This window comes from Peromyscus californicus, unplaced genomic scaffold (assembly GCF_007827085.1).
Source record: "Peromyscus californicus insignis strain IS unplaced genomic scaffold, ASM782708v3 Scaffold_6__1_contigs__length_162567912, whole genome shotgun sequence".
In the NCBI taxonomy this organism is placed as follows: Eukaryota; Metazoa; Chordata; class Mammalia; order Rodentia; family Cricetidae; genus Peromyscus; species Peromyscus californicus.
The window spans coordinates 71,996,572-72,016,626 of NW_026294584.1; the positions used below are offsets into that span (position 1 = coordinate 71,996,572).

The 20,055-nt window shown below is 46.1% G+C and overlaps 1 protein-coding gene across 1 annotated transcript; it reads left to right on the forward strand.

The window, feature by feature from the left end:
* Positions 1-8,534: 8,534 nt before the first annotated feature.
* Positions 8,535-11,635, forward strand: Prr15 (proline rich 15). Its single transcript, XM_052720281.1, has 2 exons — positions 8,535-8,983; positions 10,506-11,635. The coding sequence occupies exon 2, from the start codon at positions 10,662-10,664 to the stop codon at positions 11,031-11,033; it is 372 nt and encodes a 123-aa protein (XP_052576241.1). The 5' UTR covers positions 8,535-8,983; positions 10,506-10,661; the 3' UTR covers positions 11,034-11,635.
* Positions 11,636-20,055: the final 8,420 nt, after the last annotated feature.

Sequence of the window (20,055 nt, forward strand, 5' to 3'; positions counted from 1 at the left end):
GGAAATCAAAGAGCAAAATATGATGTTCAAGAATACCAAGAAATAAGACTCTGTGAGTAGGAACAGTCAGAAAAGACAAAATAAATAGACTTCTCTCTTAATTAGGGTTTCTATTGCTATGAAGAGACATTATGACCATGGCAACTCTTATAAAGGAAAAACACTTAATTGGGGTTACTTACATTTTCAGAGGTTTAGTCAGTTATCATCATGGCGGGGAATGGTGGTGTGCAGGTAGACATGGTGTTGAAGAAGTAGCTGAGAGTCATACATCTTGATTCACAAGCAACAGGAAGTGGTCTATCTCACTGCACGTAGCTTGAGCATATATGAGACCTCATAGCCTGTCTCCACAGTGACACACTTCCTCCAACAAGGCCACACCTACTCCAACAAACCCACACCTCCTTCAAGAAACAGGACACTATAATGACCTAACATAACTGTAGTAAAACTAAAGAGAATATTTATCAAAGATGTAGTCACAATGTATAAACTTGTGGGAGTCCCTGGGAGTCTAGCTCCGACCTGTGGAAGGGTTTTTGCGGGGGGAGGAGAGGGGAATGAGGAAATGATAGATAAAAATATAGAAAGACATGATAAGAAAGACAGAGACACAAGATAGCTTCAGGAGGGCCCTGGATCAATACCCAGTCACCTTGAGGTTTATTCCAAAGGGCTTTTTATACAATGCCAAGGAGCAAGGCAAAAGACCTCCCCCTTTCAAGATCAAAGCACATCGTACAACCAAGTATAGACCCTTCAAAACACCTGCTAACCACGCCCATGGCCAAATCATTATGCAGCCCTGCTGGGTAAAGCAAGCTCAGATTCTCTGTCCTTGAGTAAGGTCTTACTAGGAAGCCTCTGTGGGCCTCCACATAAACTAATGGAGAGATTTAACAGCTTTTTAGGTGTAGTATAAAAGAGAGGCTATATCATCATATGAATCAAAAGGAATAATCCAGAATACATCACAGAAAGCCCAAAAGGCTGGGGGAGAAGGTAAATTAGAAACCATAGCTGGACACACTAAGAAGGCAAATCAAAAGGAAGATGGAGACAGCTGGTAATGCATGAAACACTGGCTGAGAGCTGTCAAAACTAAGCAAAGAATCGAATTAACGAAACAATACAACAATGAAAAATAATCTGTATTTATGTACTGAATAATAGTAAGAAAATCTAAGACAATGAGAAAAATCTTAATAGTGGAGGGTGGGGTGGGGAACCAATTATGTTTAAACGAAGTTACAGATTGACAGTTAAATTCTCAACAGAAATAATGTAAGGGGTGTGTGTGTATGTGTGTGTGTGTGTGTGTGTGTGTGTGTGTGTGTGTGTGTGTGTGTGTGTGTGTGTTTAAAGAAGACAATGAGTAACCTAAAATTTGATACCATCAATGATGCCATTACCAGAATTGGAACAAAATGGCAGACAAGGGCTTAAAGAGATCCTCACCAGCTAACTATTGAGGAAAATACAAAGGGTAGTATCATGGTTAATCGGAATTGTCCATTTGAGGGGCTGTAGAAGCACCATAGGAACAAATCTCTGGGCATGTCTATGAGGGATTTTCCAGATTACGTCAGTCCACGTGGGAAGATCCACCCTAAATATGAGCACCACTCTTCCACGGGTCTTGACTCCATTACTTTCTGCTTCCTGGCTGTGGTATGATGTGACCAGCTAACTCCTGTTCCTGCTGCTGTACCTTCCCTGCTGTCCTGGTTAAGTTTGTTGTTGTTTATCAACTTGACACAATTTAGAGTTATTCCAGAGAGGAACCTTGATTGAGAAAAGGTCCCCACAGATTGGCCTGTGGGCATTTTCTTGATTAATGATTGATGTGGCTGGGTCCAACTCTGCAGGGTTGGAGTGGTACTGTCCCTGATCCTGTAGTGCTGAGTTGTATAGAAAGCAAGGTCAGGAAGCCATGGAGAGCAAGCCATAAACAGCACTCCACCGTGGCCTCTGTGGACTGTGGCTTGGGGTGAGTAAGCTAAATAAACTCTTTCCTCCCCAGGTTGCTTTTGGACATGGTGTTTGACCACAGCAATAGAAACCCTAAGACACCTGCCAGGATGGACTGTACCCTGAAACTGTGAGCCAAAGCAGACTCTTCATTAAGCTGTTTGATCAAACATTTTGTTGTGACAACAAGATAAGTAACTAATAGAGATATATTTCAGAGAAATATGTTCTAAGGGAGATTATATGAGATATAAGGACTACAGAGTAATAGGATAAACAGAGGTCATTGGGAGGATGAAAGCAACACGGGCAACTTCAATTTAATAATTTTTCTATGGAACATGGCTTAGTGGGGGCAAGTGAGTTGTCACAAAGGTTTCACTGGGGTGACAGTGTGACTGAAGGGCAGAGACTTTTTGGGAAGAGCAGAATGAAGTGGCTGAAAGCTGGTGTCATGTGACCATGTAGAATTGTGTCATATAGGGCCTGTGGGTCGTAACAGTTCATAACAAGAGGGCTCTATTGAGGGGCTGTAAGCATTGAGATCATTGTTGTTGAATATTAAGATGTATGACATTTGTTTATGCTGTGGAATATTTGTTTAATGATGCAAAGATGTGTTGCATTCTTTCATGCTGCATTTGTTTAACTCTGTGAAGCTGTGTTACTTTGCCTGTCTAAAATACCTAATTGGTCTAATAAAAAGCTGGACAGCCAATAGCTAGGCAGGAGAAAGGATAGGCAGGGCTGGCAGGCAGAGAGAATATATAGGAGGAGAAATCTAGGAAAAGATATTGAGGAGTAAGTGAAGGAGAGGAGGATTCAAGGGGCCAGCCACCCAGCTACATAACCAGCAACAAAGTAAGAGAGAAAGAAAGAAAGAAAGAAAGAAAGAAAGAAAGAAAGAAAGAAAGAAAGAAAGAAAGAAAGAAAGAAAGAAAGAGAGAGAGAGAGAGAAAGGAAGGAAGGAAGGAAGGAAGAGAGAAAGAAAGAAAGAAATAGGGGGAGGGAAGGAAGGAAGGAAGGAAGGAAGGAAGGAAAGGAAGAAAGAAAGGTATATAGAATAGAGAAAGACAAAAGCCCAGAAGCAAAAGGTAGATGGGATAATTTAAGTTAAGGAAAACTGTCTAGAAACAAACCAAGCTAAGGCTGGGCATTCATAAGTAAGAATAAGGCTCCATGTGATTATTTGGGAGCTGGGTTTCACCCCCCCACCCCACCCCCACCCCCCACCCCCACCCCCACCCCCACCCCTGCTGCCCACCAAGAGAAAAGACCAAAGAGCAAAGAGTAAAACAATCAACTACAGTAAGTGAGCACTCTGGGGACCATGAGGGTACAGGATGGATCAGGGACAGAGTAGGAGAGGTTATGCAGATAGGTTCTGGTGAGTCCAGTTGAAATATGTGATGGTTTAGATTATGGAGGAGCAATGGAAGTGAAGGGTGGCAGGTGAGTGAAGAGGCATTTAGGAAATCAAGTTGACAGGCTTTGGTTCACACTGGGTTGGAAAGTAAGAGAGGCAGGAGCTGAAGACATAGCTTTAGACTGAACATTTCTGCTTTGCCCCACAAGCATTGCTATTTAGAAGTAGGGCAGAATTAATGCTTATGTGAAAGACCATGAGCAGCTCCTGGAGACCCGTTTATGAGCAAGAAAGGTCACCGGATACTGACCCTGCTGGCACCTTAATCTTGGGTTCCTCAGTCTCCAGAACAGTGAGAAATGAATGTCCAGCATCTGTCAACTTCCTAGTTGCGTTAGTTACTTTTCCCATCGCTGTAACAAAATACCAAGAAAATCAACTTAAAGAAGGAAGGGACTAATTGGACTTAGAATTTGAGAGCCTAGCTCATCATGGTGGGGAAGTCATGTGGCTTAAGTTAGGTTTCTATTGCTGGGGTAAAGACCATGATCAAAGGCAACTCGGGGAAGAAAGGGCTTCTGTCATCCTATAGCATATGGTGAACAGACGTCGGGGCAGGAACCTGGTAACAGGAACTGAAGCAGAAGCCATGGAAGAATTCACTTCCTGGCTTGCTCTCCAAGGCTTGCTCAGTTTGCCATCTTGTACACCCAGTAATAACACTGCCCACGGTGGTCTGGTCCCTCCCACATCAATCTTTAATTAAGAAAATTCCCCACAGACTTGCCTATAGGCAATCTGATGGAAGCATTTTCTCAACTAAGGTTCCTCTTTCCAGATAACTCTAGCTTGTAGCAAGTTGACCAAAAAACTAGCCAGGACATCATGGTGACAAGAATGTAAAATGGCTGGTCACATGACATCACAATCAGGAAGCAGAGAGAGATGAACACTGGTTTTCACTCACTTTCTCCTTCCTCCTTTTATTCAGTCTTAGATCACACTCCTTGAGATGGTACTACCTGTGACAGAGTATCTCTTAGGTGATGCTAAATCCAGCCAAGTTGATAATATACATTAATCATCACACTAGTCTGTGGTACATTGTCATAACAGCCCAAATGCACGAAGGTCTTGCATTCCGGGTTGCACTATTACACAGGTATGGTGCCAGCCATTTGGACAGAAGATTCTGGAACAAGGGCAGATAATGGATGTGAGAGATGATGCTGAGAGATCCTGCTTTCCGTGTATTTAAATTGATGTATGTGTTGGTTACTTTTCCATTGCTGATAAACCATCATGACGAAGGCAGTTTATAGAAGGAAGGTTTTATTGGGCTTTATGGTTCCAGAGGGATAAGAATCCATCATCAACAAAAGCAGCAGGCATGGCAGCAGGAACGGGAGCTAAGAGCTCACATTTGAGCCAGAAGCATCAAGCGAGAGAGCAAACTGGCTGTGGGGTGAGGATTTAGGCTCTGAAAGCCCACTCCCAGTGACATGCTTCCTCCAGCAAGGTTCTACCAACTAAATCTCCCCCAAACAGAGCCAGCAACTGGGAACCAAATGTTCAAATGCCCAAGACTATGGAGAAGACTTCTCATTCAAACCACTCCAATATGACTTAATGATGAAATCTCAAGGAACCACATAAATACTCCATTTTGTAATTCAGAGAGACATGAGCTGAAGACAGAGTCAAGACTCACCTTCTTGTAAATAATATTTAAGGCCATGCATAAGACAAAGATAGTCAGGAGACTTAGGGCTGAATCTCAAAAAAATCCAAAGTGTAGTGTCTAAACTCCAGCTCTGGTGTCGGGTTGCCTTATCCTGCATCCTGGCTCTACCACTGCAAGGTGTTCCATCCAAAGTACCACTTACATTCTCTGTAGTAGCTACTAGCTGCTAATGGGATTGAAAGAAAAAACACATAGATAGCAGGAGGCATGATACTGATCTCACTGGAATAGCAATAGATAGACAGACAGACAGACTGACTGACTGACGGATTGATTGATTGATAGATATGGCAGCTTGCCCTGAGATCATCAATAGGAAGGAAGACTAAGAAGGAGCCACCATGGAGCAAAGGAAGAAGATGCAAAATAGTGGATGTTTTAAGGGGAAGCTGATGGTGTTGACATTGCAGATAGGTCAAAGGAGAGTGTCATTGTGTGCTCTCACAATCCCAGGGATGTGGAGAAGCCATGTTAGTGGAAGAGGCGGGGTGCCACACCTCCCTGTGAGTTACAACGAAGTGTGTTAACTTCAGCACATGAAGACCATGCTTCTGAGAACTGGGCAGAAAAGAAATATGCTTGGTTCCATCCGAGAACCAGGGTGACAAGAAAGATGGTTGGTTGATTCCAACAAGAAGGAAGACTGGTGAGTGGAGAGATCTAGGTCAGCGGTGGTGTCTGCCGAGCATGCTCAAGCTCCAGGGTCGCATCTTCAGCAACATGAAAAGAAAATCAAAAAGGAGGGCCATGGACACCTGCTACTGGAAGAAAGATCCAGCAGAGACACCACCACCCCTGCCCTGCAGGACAGCTAGATGGAGACCTAGCCAGTTCCTGTCACCAGCATTCTGCATGAAGTAGTTTGTGAAGAAGAAGAAGAGGCTATGACTTCCAAACCTGTGATCTGGTGTCAGGACCCCTGGGGAACAGAGAGGGGAGTGGGCCTGCTCAGAGGGCTGGCTGTGGGGACTGACTTGCAGGGAGAGCTGGATCTGGACAAAATTTGGCCTCGCTTAGATCAACTGCTTAGAAAACCATAGGAAAGGAACATCCATAGATGCTCCAGGAATGTGTCGAGGAGATGAGATGCTGCAAGCCGTAGATTCTCCTTTCCTGCCTGGTTGCAGTGCCCACTCTAAACAGTTAAACAAATCCAACAGTGATGTGAACACAAAGAAAGCCCAATGGAACATGCAAGTGACAGAGTTGGAGGCTGTGAAGGAAAAGAGAAATGCACGTCCAGCTGTCAGAGGACAGGGGTGTCCACAGAGAAGGAAAGAAGAGAAGGAGAAAGGCAGGAGCTAAGGAAAGAGAAAGGATGAGGACAGATGTGAAAACTGCGGACAGCAAGAGCAAGAACAAAACCTCACGACACACCCCAGCTCTCTTCGGGTGGATGATGGGATTTTGGTTTCTCCCATTTTGACTGGCTGTATTCCTTAAGCATTTGCTTGGTACCCTTCCCAAGTCCAGCCCTATCGTAGAGACATAAAGATGTGATCGGTTTCCCAGCCCCTCCAGACATTTCAGGTTTTCTAAGAGAGAATGTCAACTCCAAGCTCCAAGATCCTGATTTTAATTCCTAGTATCCAATATCTGCTTTGTAGAAACTCATCCCTTAAGCAGGCCAGCATTTATTGTGCCCAAGAGAGCAGCTGTTATGATTCTGTGTTGGGCCACATTCACAGCTACCCTTGGAAGCCTGTGTTGCGTTGAGCTGTCCAGCCTCACCTCCCACTTCACATCAGCCACTCAGCGCTCACATCACCTGCCTGTTCTTTGAGCCCTGAGGACCGCAGCACCCTTCACACCTTGAAGCTCCTGTACCTGCCATTTACCCTGGGAGACTCTCCATCTCCTGTGCCTCACTTTACCTTTCCATGTACCCATTCACCGCATGCAGAGGGTCATTTTGTTTACAAGGTGCTTCCACTCAACCCACAAAACACAACAGAGACATCTGACGTTGTTGAATGTAAATAAGGAGCTGACTCACTGAGAAGTGGAGCATCTGTTTATTGAGAAAATGCCTGTGGCTTGTCAAAACCACCCTGGATGAGGAGCCATTCAGCAAACTAGTGGTCCCCCCCCCCCGGTGTCTTTGACCCATGTCCTCAACAATACTTGTTCCATAAATAGTGATGAGACCCCAGACAAATTTTCCTCATCATTTGGCATCTTCCTCTGGAGAGAGTTCTCCCCTAAATGCTGGTAGCTAGTCTTTATCCAGCACTAGTGTTATGATTTAATGTCCCCACTTCAGAATCACCCCAAAGGAGTCAGATTTGGTGCTATGCCAGAGTTTGAGGCCAGCCTTGGTTACATAGTGAAGTGTTATCTTAAAGAAAGGAAGAAAGGGGGAAGACAGGAAGAAGGGAGAAAGGGGGGAGGGAGGGAGCGAGCTACTAATCTCTGGTAAGAAACAAATCACTTTCAAATACACAGAGCTGTGTTCATTGTATTTTTTAATTGTACCCAAACGAAGGAATCAACAGAGTCCTTGTATTTTTCTCCTCCCTGGTGTATTGAAAGTCTCTATAAAATTCCTGCCTATCAAATCTACATTGCAAGGGATTTGCGTGGGTGTTCTGTCTCCCACCAGGTTTATTCTGCAGAAAGCACTGCCTGGACTGCATATCTTAGAGGCCAGGAGTCCTGCTTGTATGTCCATGAGCTCAGAGACCCCAAGAATTGCTCTTTCAAGATATCCTGCAAGGTGGTGGAGCAAACTGTAGCTTCCCCTTCATTAGAGAAATGTCTCCTCTAATACTATTTTGTCAAATAATCACCTAGCGAAAGCTCTCTGCACAGTGATGGAGCCCACTGGTTCACTCTCTTGGTGGCTCGGGGCTGGAATTATATGCTTTGAGGGGGTGTCAGTTCGTGGACACCCAGACCTGAACGATGCACAGTAGCAAAGGCACTCAGGCATGGTAAGAACCCAGAGCCAACAGACTGCTGTCACGTGGTGGTTAAGCTAGAGTCAAAACTCCAACTCTGTTCCTTTTCGCTTCAGCGGGCAATCCTGGGCAACTGTTTAACCTTCGAGTGCCATGACTTCCTTGCAGGTCTGGAGAGGGTCACAGTGCCTGGTCCTGGGGTGTTGTGATGAGCAAGAGAGTTAACCTACCTAGTACTAGGGATAGCGCCCAATGGCAGCAAGGACGTGCTTCGCAACATTCAGCCTTTTAACTACGGGCGTTCGAAACTCTCCAACATGTCCGAGTTTGGATCAGCGCTTGGCATTAGAAAACTTTGAAAGCCTGGGACTCAAACCACAGAGCAAGAACGGAACACGGACAGGGCGCGGCTCAGTACAGTTTTTTTCTCCAATCAGAGTCCTCAAGGCTGAAACTACGTATGAGACCTCGTCCAATCTGGTCTCTAAGAGGGCGGGATCACCAGCGCCTACCTGCACCTGTAGCTGGGTGGCTGCCTCCCGTCCCCCCCCCCCCCCGACCCTCCCCGCCTCCGTGGTTCTAGTATCTTCAGTCCTTTGGCCAGCCACCAGCAGGTGGGCAGATGCCTCTGCGTGTTCCTACGGACGCTCAGGAAGAGCGAGTGCGCAGGAGTCAGCAGCCGAGGTCCCATCTCTCAGCGGTCCCGGAACAGCTCAAGCAGGGAAAAGGGACGCTCCCCAGAATGTGAGACTCCCACCAGGAAAGGCTGTCTGTTTGACAGCCCCTACGACCTAAGCGGACCGTGCTGCCACCCCGAGTTGTCCTTTGAGCGTGCGGGAGTCAAAGGTGTTGGGCCAGAGCAGCAGCAGCGATTCCTGTATCTCTTCGAGACGGCGCCAACCCGCACCCAGCCTAAGCTTCAGGCAGCCCCGAGACGTCCTTTAGTGCGCTGAGAGTCAGCGCGGCCCGGGGTCCCGGTGACCCTGGAAGCCCCTGCAGGTGAGTGAACCAGTGTCCCTCTGAGTCTGACGAGACAAACCCTGGCCCTGCGATGCCCCTCGTGATTGCTGTCCCGCGCCTCTCGGCGCCCCTCCTCCTGCTGCCAGAGGAGAGGCCCCAGAACGGTGCTCTGCCTACTTTTACATTATTTGCCATCTTTTCCTTGTGCGATTCTCACAAAGCCTTTCCGTGCACCGCACGTTGATCACTGTGGAGAAGAAAGTGTCGGGTGGAGAACCGAGGCGTTGTGGCTGCCCACCGCCACCATTAATACACGCCTTGGGGCACGGGTTTGTTTTTCCAATCTGCAAGATAGGAGGGAGAACGGTGCTTGCAAACCCTACCTCTGACGGTGCCTGAGGGTGTAGGCGCCTTTCATAGGGAAAAAACTTTGGGTGGTTTTGCTTTTACGGTTTTCGAGTCCCAGCCCGAGTGTGTCCTCCGGGCATCCTGAGGAGATGGGGCCGGTGGCCGTTGCGCCGCCTCCCGTAGGCGCAGAGACTTCCTCTCTCCGGCAATTCCGGGAGAACCTGCAACAACAAACGCAGCCCAAGATTCCCTCTTTTGAGCACTCGCGAATCCGGGCGTAGGATGCAAAGAGCGGAGCTCGAGTGCCCTGCCCACTCTCGGTGGTCCTGTTCAGTTGCAGGCGCACGGGAAGTGTGCGAGTAGTCTGGTTGCAGTATTAGGGGGTTGGGAGCTCCGTTATTCAATGTTTGGGGGTGGAAGAATGTTTTTCTGGAGTTCTGGTTGCGCTCTCTCCTTTGGAGGATGGTATCGCACAAGGCAAAGTACCAGAAGTCTTTAGTTTATAACTAAGATGATTGAGAATTGGAGAGCTAAGGGAAGAGGGGCTGGGGCCCGCGGCCTTCCTACCATCGCAATATTGGCCTCCAGGGAGTAAAAGGAAGAGTGGGGTGGCAGGTTTTCAAAGGCAGTTAAGTCTAGACGGTCTCTGAAAGTCACAAGGCAGAAGCAGTTTGGTGTAAGCACAACAATATGCTTGTGCATCCGACTTTCTCACTTGGATACACTCCCAAGCATCACCACTCAACATCGTAGGGAAAGGTTTTAGATAAATTTCAGTCTGTTTGCCTGATCTTCACTGTTCACCTGTAATTGGCAAGATACGCTAGGTGGTCCCGCCCCCTGCCCCCCCCCCATTACTCCCCTTTACGGTGCTCCTGTGAAGAAAGGCGGTTCTAGGGCAGTTGGGCGCCTACAGTGGTCCTTATACAGTCAGGTGGAGTGGCAGCCGGGCCAGTAATCCCTTTGGAGCCAGGCTGATCAAGATGATCAGGACCTCCCCTGGGTGGCTACTGCACTTACTCAGGAGTTAAGGCAAAGGTTGAGGCCAGGAGTTCAAGGTGTTCAATCTATAGATCAGGCGGTGTCCTGCTGGAGGCCCCTGGGTCCACCGAGCGTCCTGCGGCCCCATGGCTTGGAGCCCCAACTCAGAGGAAAGGAGAATGGGGAGCCTGTTACTTTGACCAAGCCAAGTTTTGTTTTCCTCCCTGTGCAGGAGCTCCCTCGATTCCCACCAGGCAGCCTGCCTGCCAGCGTGGAAGAAACCTGGAAAGGCTGGAGTGAACAGTCTTGAGACCACGGAGAGAGGAGGGGCGTCCTGGCCCAGGCCCTTCCCCACGCGGGGCGACCGTGGTCCCCAGACCTGCGGGCCATGGCGGACAGTGGCGGCTCCACCAGCAGCTCCAGTCCCTGGTGGAAATCACTAACCAGAAAAAAAAGCAAGGAGGTCACTGTGGGGGCGCAGCCTCATGTTCAGCCAGAGGCCGAGGATCAGTCACCACCTTACTTGGATCGGACTAGCAGCTCTCGAGAGAACCAGCATTCCCATGTCCTTGGGGACACCGGAGAGCCTCCAGATAAGTTGTGTGAGGAGAAATCCGGCAATAGCCGGCGCAATTTGAAGATCTCGCGCTCAGGCCGATTTAAGGAGAAGAGGAAAGTGCGTGCCACACTGCTTCCTGAAGGAGACAGGTCCCCTGAGGAGGCTGACTTTCCAGATGACCCCCAGGGGGACAAGCAATAGCCTGAGCAAGCTTCTGAGAGAGAGAGAGAGAGAGAGAGAGAGAGAGAGAGAGAGAGAGAGAGAGAGAGAGACACAGAGACAGAGACAGACAGAGACAGAGACAGAGAGAGACTATTACCCAAGTTCAGAATATTCAGAGGCCCAAGGCCTTCAATATTTAAATTTTTTCCAGAAAGTGAAATGTCAGCGGAGTCTTCAATATTCCATGATCAAAGACGAGTAAGTATTTATTTGTGGGAAGGATAGGTATCTGCTTCCGAGGAAGTCGGCTTTTTAGAAAGTTATTCTGAGGCCTCGCTGTTGTTCCCATCACCTGTGGGAGTGAAAAGGCTGAATGGATCTCTTGGAGGCAATAAGTATGTAATCATTTCTCCCGCTTCCCAGATGAGGAAGTCGTGCTCTTACCGAGAACTCCAGAGAGCAAATTACAGTACTGTTTTCAATGACTGAGACATGCACTTTAGGGTACTACCCTAGATTTATTCCTATGTGAAGGGGTGGGAGAGAACCCCCGCTCCTAGTTTAGAAGCGTTGAGAAGATTGTTTTAAATGAGGACTGCAAAGCTGTATGCCTGTTTATTGTGCACTATTAAAATTATTGAACTGTAAGACCTAAGGTGACTTTGTATTTTTTTTTCCTGTCCTAACTTTGACACTCACCATACTTTGAAACAGCATGCAAGGTCCTAAGTGACAAGGTTAATTATTGGCCACACACAGCTGCTGTTGGAGAGCTGCTGGGCAAAGAACTTTTCTAGAAACCAGCAACACCCAGCTGGAACGAGTTTGCCAGATATTTCAATTTGCCAACCAAATTCAATAGAAGGGAGGGTACCAATTCACGCTACCTAAAGTCTCCTGTTCGCCCTGTGCATTTCCATAGAGTACCTCACAAAGCCAATAATGCGTCCTTTTCAGTATCCATTGTGAACCTCACCAGAATTCTCCCAAAACATTTTGATGCATGGACTTCGGTCTGTGCCGAGCTGCCTTTCCCACCCGGTGCTTCAAAGCCCACCTCCTTCAGTTTGAGTCTACATTTATCTAGTTTCAAAGCCTTTGATCTGTCAAGCTGAGGATTCTTAACAACAGCAGCAACAAAAAAATCTACCTGCTTGCTTTTATTATGAACTTCAAGCAAAGGAGGAAATGAATACCACCTGCTTTCAGCAAATTGCAAGAGAGTATTGTACCCTAGAGAGAGGCAGCAGAACTCTTCCCAGCACAAGTTGCTTCGTTTACAAACAAATGCAGAGACATCATCCTCACCAAAATGTGTGTCCTTTTAGTCAATAACAAGGAAACAGGTGGATATGATGAAGGCTAAGGTTTTATTGTTGTTGTTGTTGAATTACTTATTTATGAAATAGTAAAAAATGTTGGCTAGCTAAAGAAATCTCAGAGATATTTGATGAGGATGACTAAAGTGCACTGAAATTAATGACGAGATTGGGTTCCACTGCACATAATGGAGTTAATGATCTGATCCCTCAGTCTCTACATACCTAAGACCTTACTCAGAAGGAAATTGCTGGAGATTATTTACCTGGCGATTACAAATATCTTACATTAGAACGGAAAAAATGCATTTTTCCTGTTATTGTTGTTTTATAGTCTTTGTAAGCATGACAAAAGTTTTAAAGTGCATTAAGAACCAGAAAGTATGTGGCCAGTGTCTCTGGGAGGTAGGCTTCTTGGATGAGGAAGATTTCCCATGGTTCTAAGTGGACTTCCTAGTCTAGATTCAAATGAAGAAGAGTTGAGAACTCGGAAGACTGTGCAGGTGAGTGTGAGCTGAGTGAGCGGTGCAGATGTTGAGGAATAAGGTTCTGGAGAAACTTTTCAAGGCATTTCAATTTCAGTTTGCAGGCAATAACAAAAACTAGAGTAGGCACCTATGCAAAATGTCTTCTGCTCTCAGGAGGACAGTAAGTTAAGGCTGTTCTCATCTACAAAATTAGGTGTGCACTTGAATAATTCAAAAATCCTATACTTGTGCTTCCATCAACTATTTTATTGTTTAAGAACTATCTTTCAGGACTAGAGAGATGGCTCAGTGTTTAAGAGTACACTGGCTGCTCTCTCAGAGGTCCTGAATTCAAATCCCAGGCCCCACATGTTGACTCACAGCCATCTATATCTGTAGTCCGATGGGATCTGATGCCCTCTTCTGGGGTGCAGATCTGCATTCAGACAAAACATCCATATATGTAAATAAATAGGCCTTTAAGAAAAAAAAAACTATCCTCCTCTTTCTTCAAAATTCCTCTAAATCCACAAACGCATTGGCATTTTCCCAGCTTCCGTGTGTGGTGTTGGATTCCATCCAACTCTGTAATTGCATGGATATCCAATAGCAGGCCTGGAGCAGTAGGACTTAGGAACATGACATCCTTACCCCACTATTCTGAAAGGAAGCCATGCTCTAGGCAGTTATGACTGTGAGTGCGACTCACAGTCTGCCGTTGAGGTTTGTAATTACATCGTTTTCAAATGCTCCTGAATTATGCATCAGGAAGAACACACTGATTTAATCCCAAGCCAGGGAAATCTGAAACCACACAAAATTGATAGGATAATAAGATCATGAGTAAGATGAGATAATCCGACAAAGTGTCTTTCTGGGATTTGTATGCTTTGCAGGGAATTAATTACACTCCCAGACTTCCAGCACTTCTTAAACCTTGCAATCTTACAGAAAACAATGGGAAACTGGAAGGAATTTGGAGTTTATTGGATTAGAACATTTGGTTTGCTGTGAATATATTTATAAGTGAAATTTCACTTCCAAATTTGGAAACCAGTACAGAAAATTTACTACTGTGCCTTCCAAGTGATGGGAAAGGAAACACAAAAGTCCAGTGGTGTGTTCCCTATCCAGTCTTGTAACCATGGCGACTACACATGGATAGTTTTGCCTGGGTGAGTTTGCAAAGTTGGTGGTTGAGCAGTGACTCATATTTCAGGTCCCCTGGCTGTCCCTTTGTGTTTGTCCTTCTGTTGCTCACCCAACTCTAGCTTTCACTTCAAAAGCCCTGGGACTCAGTTCTGCATATACAGGGACATACTCAGGTTCAGCATCAGCATTTGGGCAGTTTTTTTTTTTTTAGATTTTGTTTTGAGACACTATGTGAGGTTAGCACCTCTGGTCCTGCCCAGTCTTTGTAGAAGAAAGATGTAAAACTGGTAGTGAGGGGGAACATCCGCCAAAGCCTTATCAGAAATAGTTTCCTGAGAACATATTGATGCTTTAAAACAAATAAATCAAATATAGAGCAGAAAGAATGTCAAGTAAAAGGTGACAAAGAAAATAAGCACCTGGGCATGAATAACCAGGGACCAGGAACCTTTAATGAAAAAAAAATAAAAAAATAAAGAAAAGGAATATTCTTTTTTTTAAGGCATGTAAGCCACACTGAAAGCCAGCACACAAAAAGCTAGCTTAGTAAATATACTAAGCTGATTTTTAAATTTTGAATAAAGTGTTTTATTATTTAAAAAAAGTGTTGGAAAAAATACCACACACAGAAATTAATCAGTCCCAAAGTCTATACAACGCAATGAACTTTCATACAATTAGAACAATTGTTCAGCAAGAATTACTCAACATCCTCAGCCATCAGGAAAATGCAAGTCAAAACTACTGTAAGATACCATCACCTGTCAGAATGGCTAAAATCAACAACACTGATGACAGCTTATGTTGGACAGATTGTGGAGTAAGGGGAACACTCCTCCACTGCTGGTGAGAGTGCAAATTTGTACAGCCAATTCAGAAATCAGTATGGTGGGTTCTCAGAAAATTAAAAATCAATCTACTTCAAGACCCACCAATACCACTCGTGGGCATACACCCAAAGGATTCTTAATCATACCACAATTGCTCAGTTATGTTAATAGCAGCATTATTTGTAATAGCCAGAACCAATAGCTAGAAACAACCTAGATGCCCGTCAACCAAAGAATGGATAAAGAAAATGTGGTACATTTACACAATGGTGTATTGCTCAGCTGTAACAAACAATAGCATCATGAAACTTCCAGAAATGCACAACAAATATTGATCCTTTAAGCTCTTTGAGATCTGTTGCATGAATCAATCGCTCTGGGAGGGGGAAATAGATAAGATCACCTGAGTAAACTGAGAGAAGAGGGAAGAGAGGAGGGAATGGAGGATGAGAACATGAAGGAACAGGATGGTTGAGTAGAGGGAGGGATGGAGAGGGAGAGCAATAAAGGACATATCTTGATAGAGGGAGCCATTATGGAGTTAGGAAGAAACCCAGTGCTAGGGAAATTCCCAGGAATCCACAAGGATGACTCCAGATAAGACTCCTAACAATAGTGGAGAAGGTGCCTGAAGTGGCCTTCTCCTGAAATCAGATTGGTGAATATCCTAACTGTCATCATAAAGCCTTCATCCAGTAACTGATGGAAGCAGATGCAGAGACCCACAGCCAGGCACTGGGCCAAGCACCTGGAATCCAGTCGAAGAGAGGGAGGAGGGATTGTATGAGTGTAGGGGGGGGGCGGGGGGTGTCAAAATCATGATGGGGAAAACCACAGACATAGCTGACCCAAGCTAGTGGGAGCTCATGGACTCTGGATTGACAGCTGTGGAACTTGCAGGGAACTGAACTAGGCCCTTTGAATGTGGGTGACAGTTGTGTGGCTTGCTCTGTTTGTGTGACCCCTGGCAATGTGACCAGGATTTATTACTGGTGCATAAACTAGCCTTTTTGGAGCCCATTCCCTATGGTGGGATGTAACTAGAGTTTTCCTGCCTTGTCCACAGTCAGGACAAATCTCTGTCTACCGTCAGTCCCACAGCCGCTCAGACCCATCCAAGTAAACACAGAGACTGTATTGCTTACAAACTGTATGGCTGTGGCAGGCTTCTTGCTAACTGTTCTTATAGCTTAAATTAATCCATTTCCATAAATCTATACCTTGCCACAAGGCTCGTGGCTTACCGGCGTCTTCACATGCTGCTTGTCATGGTGGCGGCTGGCAGTGACTCCTTCTGCCTTCCTGTTCTTTCTTTTCTCCTCTCTGTTAGTCCCACCTATACTTCCTGCCTAGCCACTGGCCAATCAGTGTTCTATTTATTGACCAATCAGAGTAATTTGACATACAGAACATCCCACAGCAGTGGGACACCTTGCTGAGCCTTGATGCAGGGGGGAGGGACTTGGTCCTACCTCAACTTGATATGCCAGACTTAGTTGACTCCCCATGGAAGGCTTTACCCTCTCTGAGGAGTGGATGGGGGATGGGGGGGAGAAGTGTGTGTGTGGGGGGAAAGTGGTTGGTATGTAAAAGGAAAAAAATCAAAATAAAAAATAAGCAAGAAACCAAAACAAAACAAAACAAAAAACATTAAGATGTTAGTGCTAACCCCTTCCCCCCCAAAAAAATATAGGCATTCAGAATAGAAGATGATTTTTAAGTCTTTTCGTGAAATATTTTATAAGAACTATATTAAATTTTAAAATGTTGGGGGGGGGACAAATTGATCTCGATACCAAATAGAAAGTGGGACCACGTTTTCCAGAAACAACTGTGGAACTCATTGTGAAGTTGTTGACAAGCCCACTGTCCCGTGGCAGCGCTGTCCTTGTCACCTCATCTTGGCCCTTCCTGGCTCCCTATTCCCCTTTCCTTTTAGCCATAGCACATGGGTTCCCATGAGGCTCAGCGGTGTGGAGAAGGGGAACTCCAAGAGGCCCTGGGAGAGTTTCACCAGCCACTGAAGATGTGGAGCTCAGAGTGCACAGCACGGGCAGCCACAGATCATGTCTGAGAGACGAATGTGAGGAAACTCCGTGGGCTGATCTTAACAGAGACAGCTGGACATTGGTACTGGAAGACTAAGAACTGGGGGCCATAGTAAACGACACTGAAGGCCAGAGGCAGCCATCCTATGGGTGTGACAAGCAAGGGACCTGGCCTACAGGCAAAACAGTGGGCTCATAGTCATTATGCCAGAGTTTGGGGGCCTAACCCCATGAAATAGTATGATCCCAGGAAGGTCTATCTTTATCTCTGGGGTGCGGAACATGACTGTTGATCCTGGAGTTAAATTTTTCTAGCTCCAAACTGGTAAGTTTCGCATTAAGGAAGGCAAAAATGAAAATCTCCAGCCCTGACTGACTGGGTAAAGGATTAAGTACCAATCTCTGTGCTTTTTTCAAAGGGGTTTAGCCTTGTGTTACAAACACCCTGGATTAAAAGCTTCTCCCAGTAGCCAGTGAGTAAGTGTAACGTTGTTGGCTCACACCCTCCCCAGAGGATGGGCAGCGGAAACCCTCTGCTTTCCAGGACACCTGTTCTAGTGCCTTCTCTGACTTGCTCTTCTAGAAGTCTTAGGTAAGCTGGGTGTCTATTTACTCTGCCATAAAATGAGGGGGCGGGGTTTATAGCCCAGCTTTCAAACTCTCTGCTATTTTAAGTAACTGGTAGTAAAATTATATAATGTTCGGTGTTTACCTTAAACCGGAAGGAACTAGCTACCTGGTGGCCAGGCGCTGCCACCCCTTGGCTGTCATTTGGCCCAGAAACTGACTGTACTCCTGCTAGCTAGGAGCATCAAGTGTCTTTATTCATAGTGAAAATGTGATTGCAGATGCTGTAGCAAATTAGCATTGAAAGGTGTGCTTCAGGGACTGGGGACACAGCTCTTACTCAGTTGGGAAATGCTTGCTGTCCAAGCATGCAGAGTCCCGTAAAAAGCCAAGCATGGTGGCGTGTGCCTGTAGTTTTGACTTTGGAGGGTTAGGAACAGACAGATCCCTGTGCTTTGCTGGCCAGCCCTCCTGGCCTGATTGGCATGTTCCCGGCCAATGAGAATCACCACCTTAAAAACTAGGTGATGGCTCCTGAAGAATGACACTAAAGGTTGACCTCTGGCCTCTACACACACACACACACACACACACACACACACACACACACACACACACACACTGTGATTTAGGGCTGAGGATAGAGGATGCCAGGCTGTGAGTTCAATCATCCCTAGCTTTGTAAAGAAAAACCAAGTGTGTTTTCAGCTCTATCATTTCATTCGTTCTTCATAGCTAGCTCTCAAGTGTGCAAAATGTTATTAATAAAGCTGATGGCTTATTGGTTTGAAATCTTTTCCACATTCCCTGTGATGCTGTTCTAGGTCAGGAATGCACACGCTCACACACACATGCATGCGCACACGTGCATATGTGTGCACACACATGCACAGGAGTGTGGAGACAGTCACTTCTCAACTCTTCATCTTTTTCTGAACTCCTGCAGGGAAGACCGCTCCCTTCCCGAGGACTGTCACCTCCGTCTTGCTTTTCTGTAGGACTAATAGTTCCCCTGTGGGTATGCCTTGGACTGTGCAGACTTCTGTCCTTCTTGTCATCTCTGTCAGAGGTCACATTCTTTCCACACTCTGCCCTGTAAACCCTCATGAGACTTACAGGTGCCTTCCATTTGCTATCATTTCTCTCCTGAGTATCTCCTAGGCTCATGCATTAGAGGCTCATTTCTCAGCCTGTGGCACCATGAGAAAGATGTGGAACCTTTAGTGTAGAGTCTAATGAAAGGCCCTGGAGAACAAGGCATGGTGGCACATACCTCTATTCCCAGTACTTGGGAGGTGGAGGCAGGAGGATCAGGAGTTCAAGGTCACTCGTGGCTGCATAGCAGAATTTGATGCCAGCCTGAGCTGTATGAGACCCTGTCTCCAAACAATGCAATAAAAATACACAAGGTCTTTTCTAACATCTTCCAGAGGGGCTGGAGTGTCACCATAGGCCCCAAAGCCACAGGGCCTAGTGACCATGGAGTGAAACCTCTGAGACTGTGAGTCAAAGCAAACTTACTTCCTTATAACTAGGTTATTTTGCATATTTTGTCACAGTGACAGAAAGTCAACTAATACACCATGCTCAGGAGCTTTCTTTGGTCTGGCATTGCTGACCAGTTTCCTGAGACAGGTCTTTGTGCATGTCAGCCTATGCTACCTACCACCAGCCACCATATTTCATGGATATGATCATTTGTCTCCCTGCCCTTTGAGTTAGGAAACTCAGGGAAATTCAAAGGGGCAATACAATTCCCTATGTGCCTTCAAAAACCCCAGGTTAACATGCAAGGAATGGATCTGTTAGACAGTTCTTAGCAGGGTCTTAATCTTTCTTTTCTCTCTCAGGAAGCAGGCTGTTCTGGCTGGTAGAGAATTTTCTGAAGACTGTGAATATTCAGAGTCCATTAGAAGAGAGAAACCACACAATAAAAAGGAAATTGGGTTTCTAATGCAAAGAACTACTCCCCATAACAGGGATTTGAAGTATCAGGATTGACTGCTAACATTTAAAGTGGGGGCCATATAAATGAGAAGTCACTAGCCCTTGGGCTGCCACAGGGCACTCGAGGCAGAACCCTTCCTTCCTCCGCCTCTAAATTCTTACTGGAAATGGCACAGTCATGACCTGAACTGATAGAGAAGTCACTGTGATGCTCCCCATCCCAAGTTGCTGGAAATCCACCCTCTAGAAATGGTCACTGTATGCCAGTAGGCACTAAAGCACTCATTAATGATCTGCAAATCTCATGGATGACCTTATCATAGGAACTATCACCGTGTGGTTCCAGTAGAGGGAGGAAATTTGCATTCCTGCAGGCTCACCTACCTCAGATTTGTAGCATCTCAGTCTGAAGTCATTGGAACTGCTTTAAGGATTCTGTCTCCTCTCCATCCACCCTGGCCAAAGCAAGCACCTTCCAGCTCACTGACTATCCTGTCTTCTACCTCAAGGTCTTGGAACACAGTCTACCTCCCACAGAGGACTCCTCTGAAGAGCAGGCCCTGGGGGATGCCTGGGAACTTGGAAGTCTCTCAAGATAGACTCTCTTGCTAGACTTCAGTGAGGCTAAGGACACTTCTGCTGCCTGATTAACCACGTGGAAACAGCCTGGAACTTGCTTGCATGGATTGACCTCACCCTCACCTTCTGGCTTCATTGACCCTCGCTAGCCA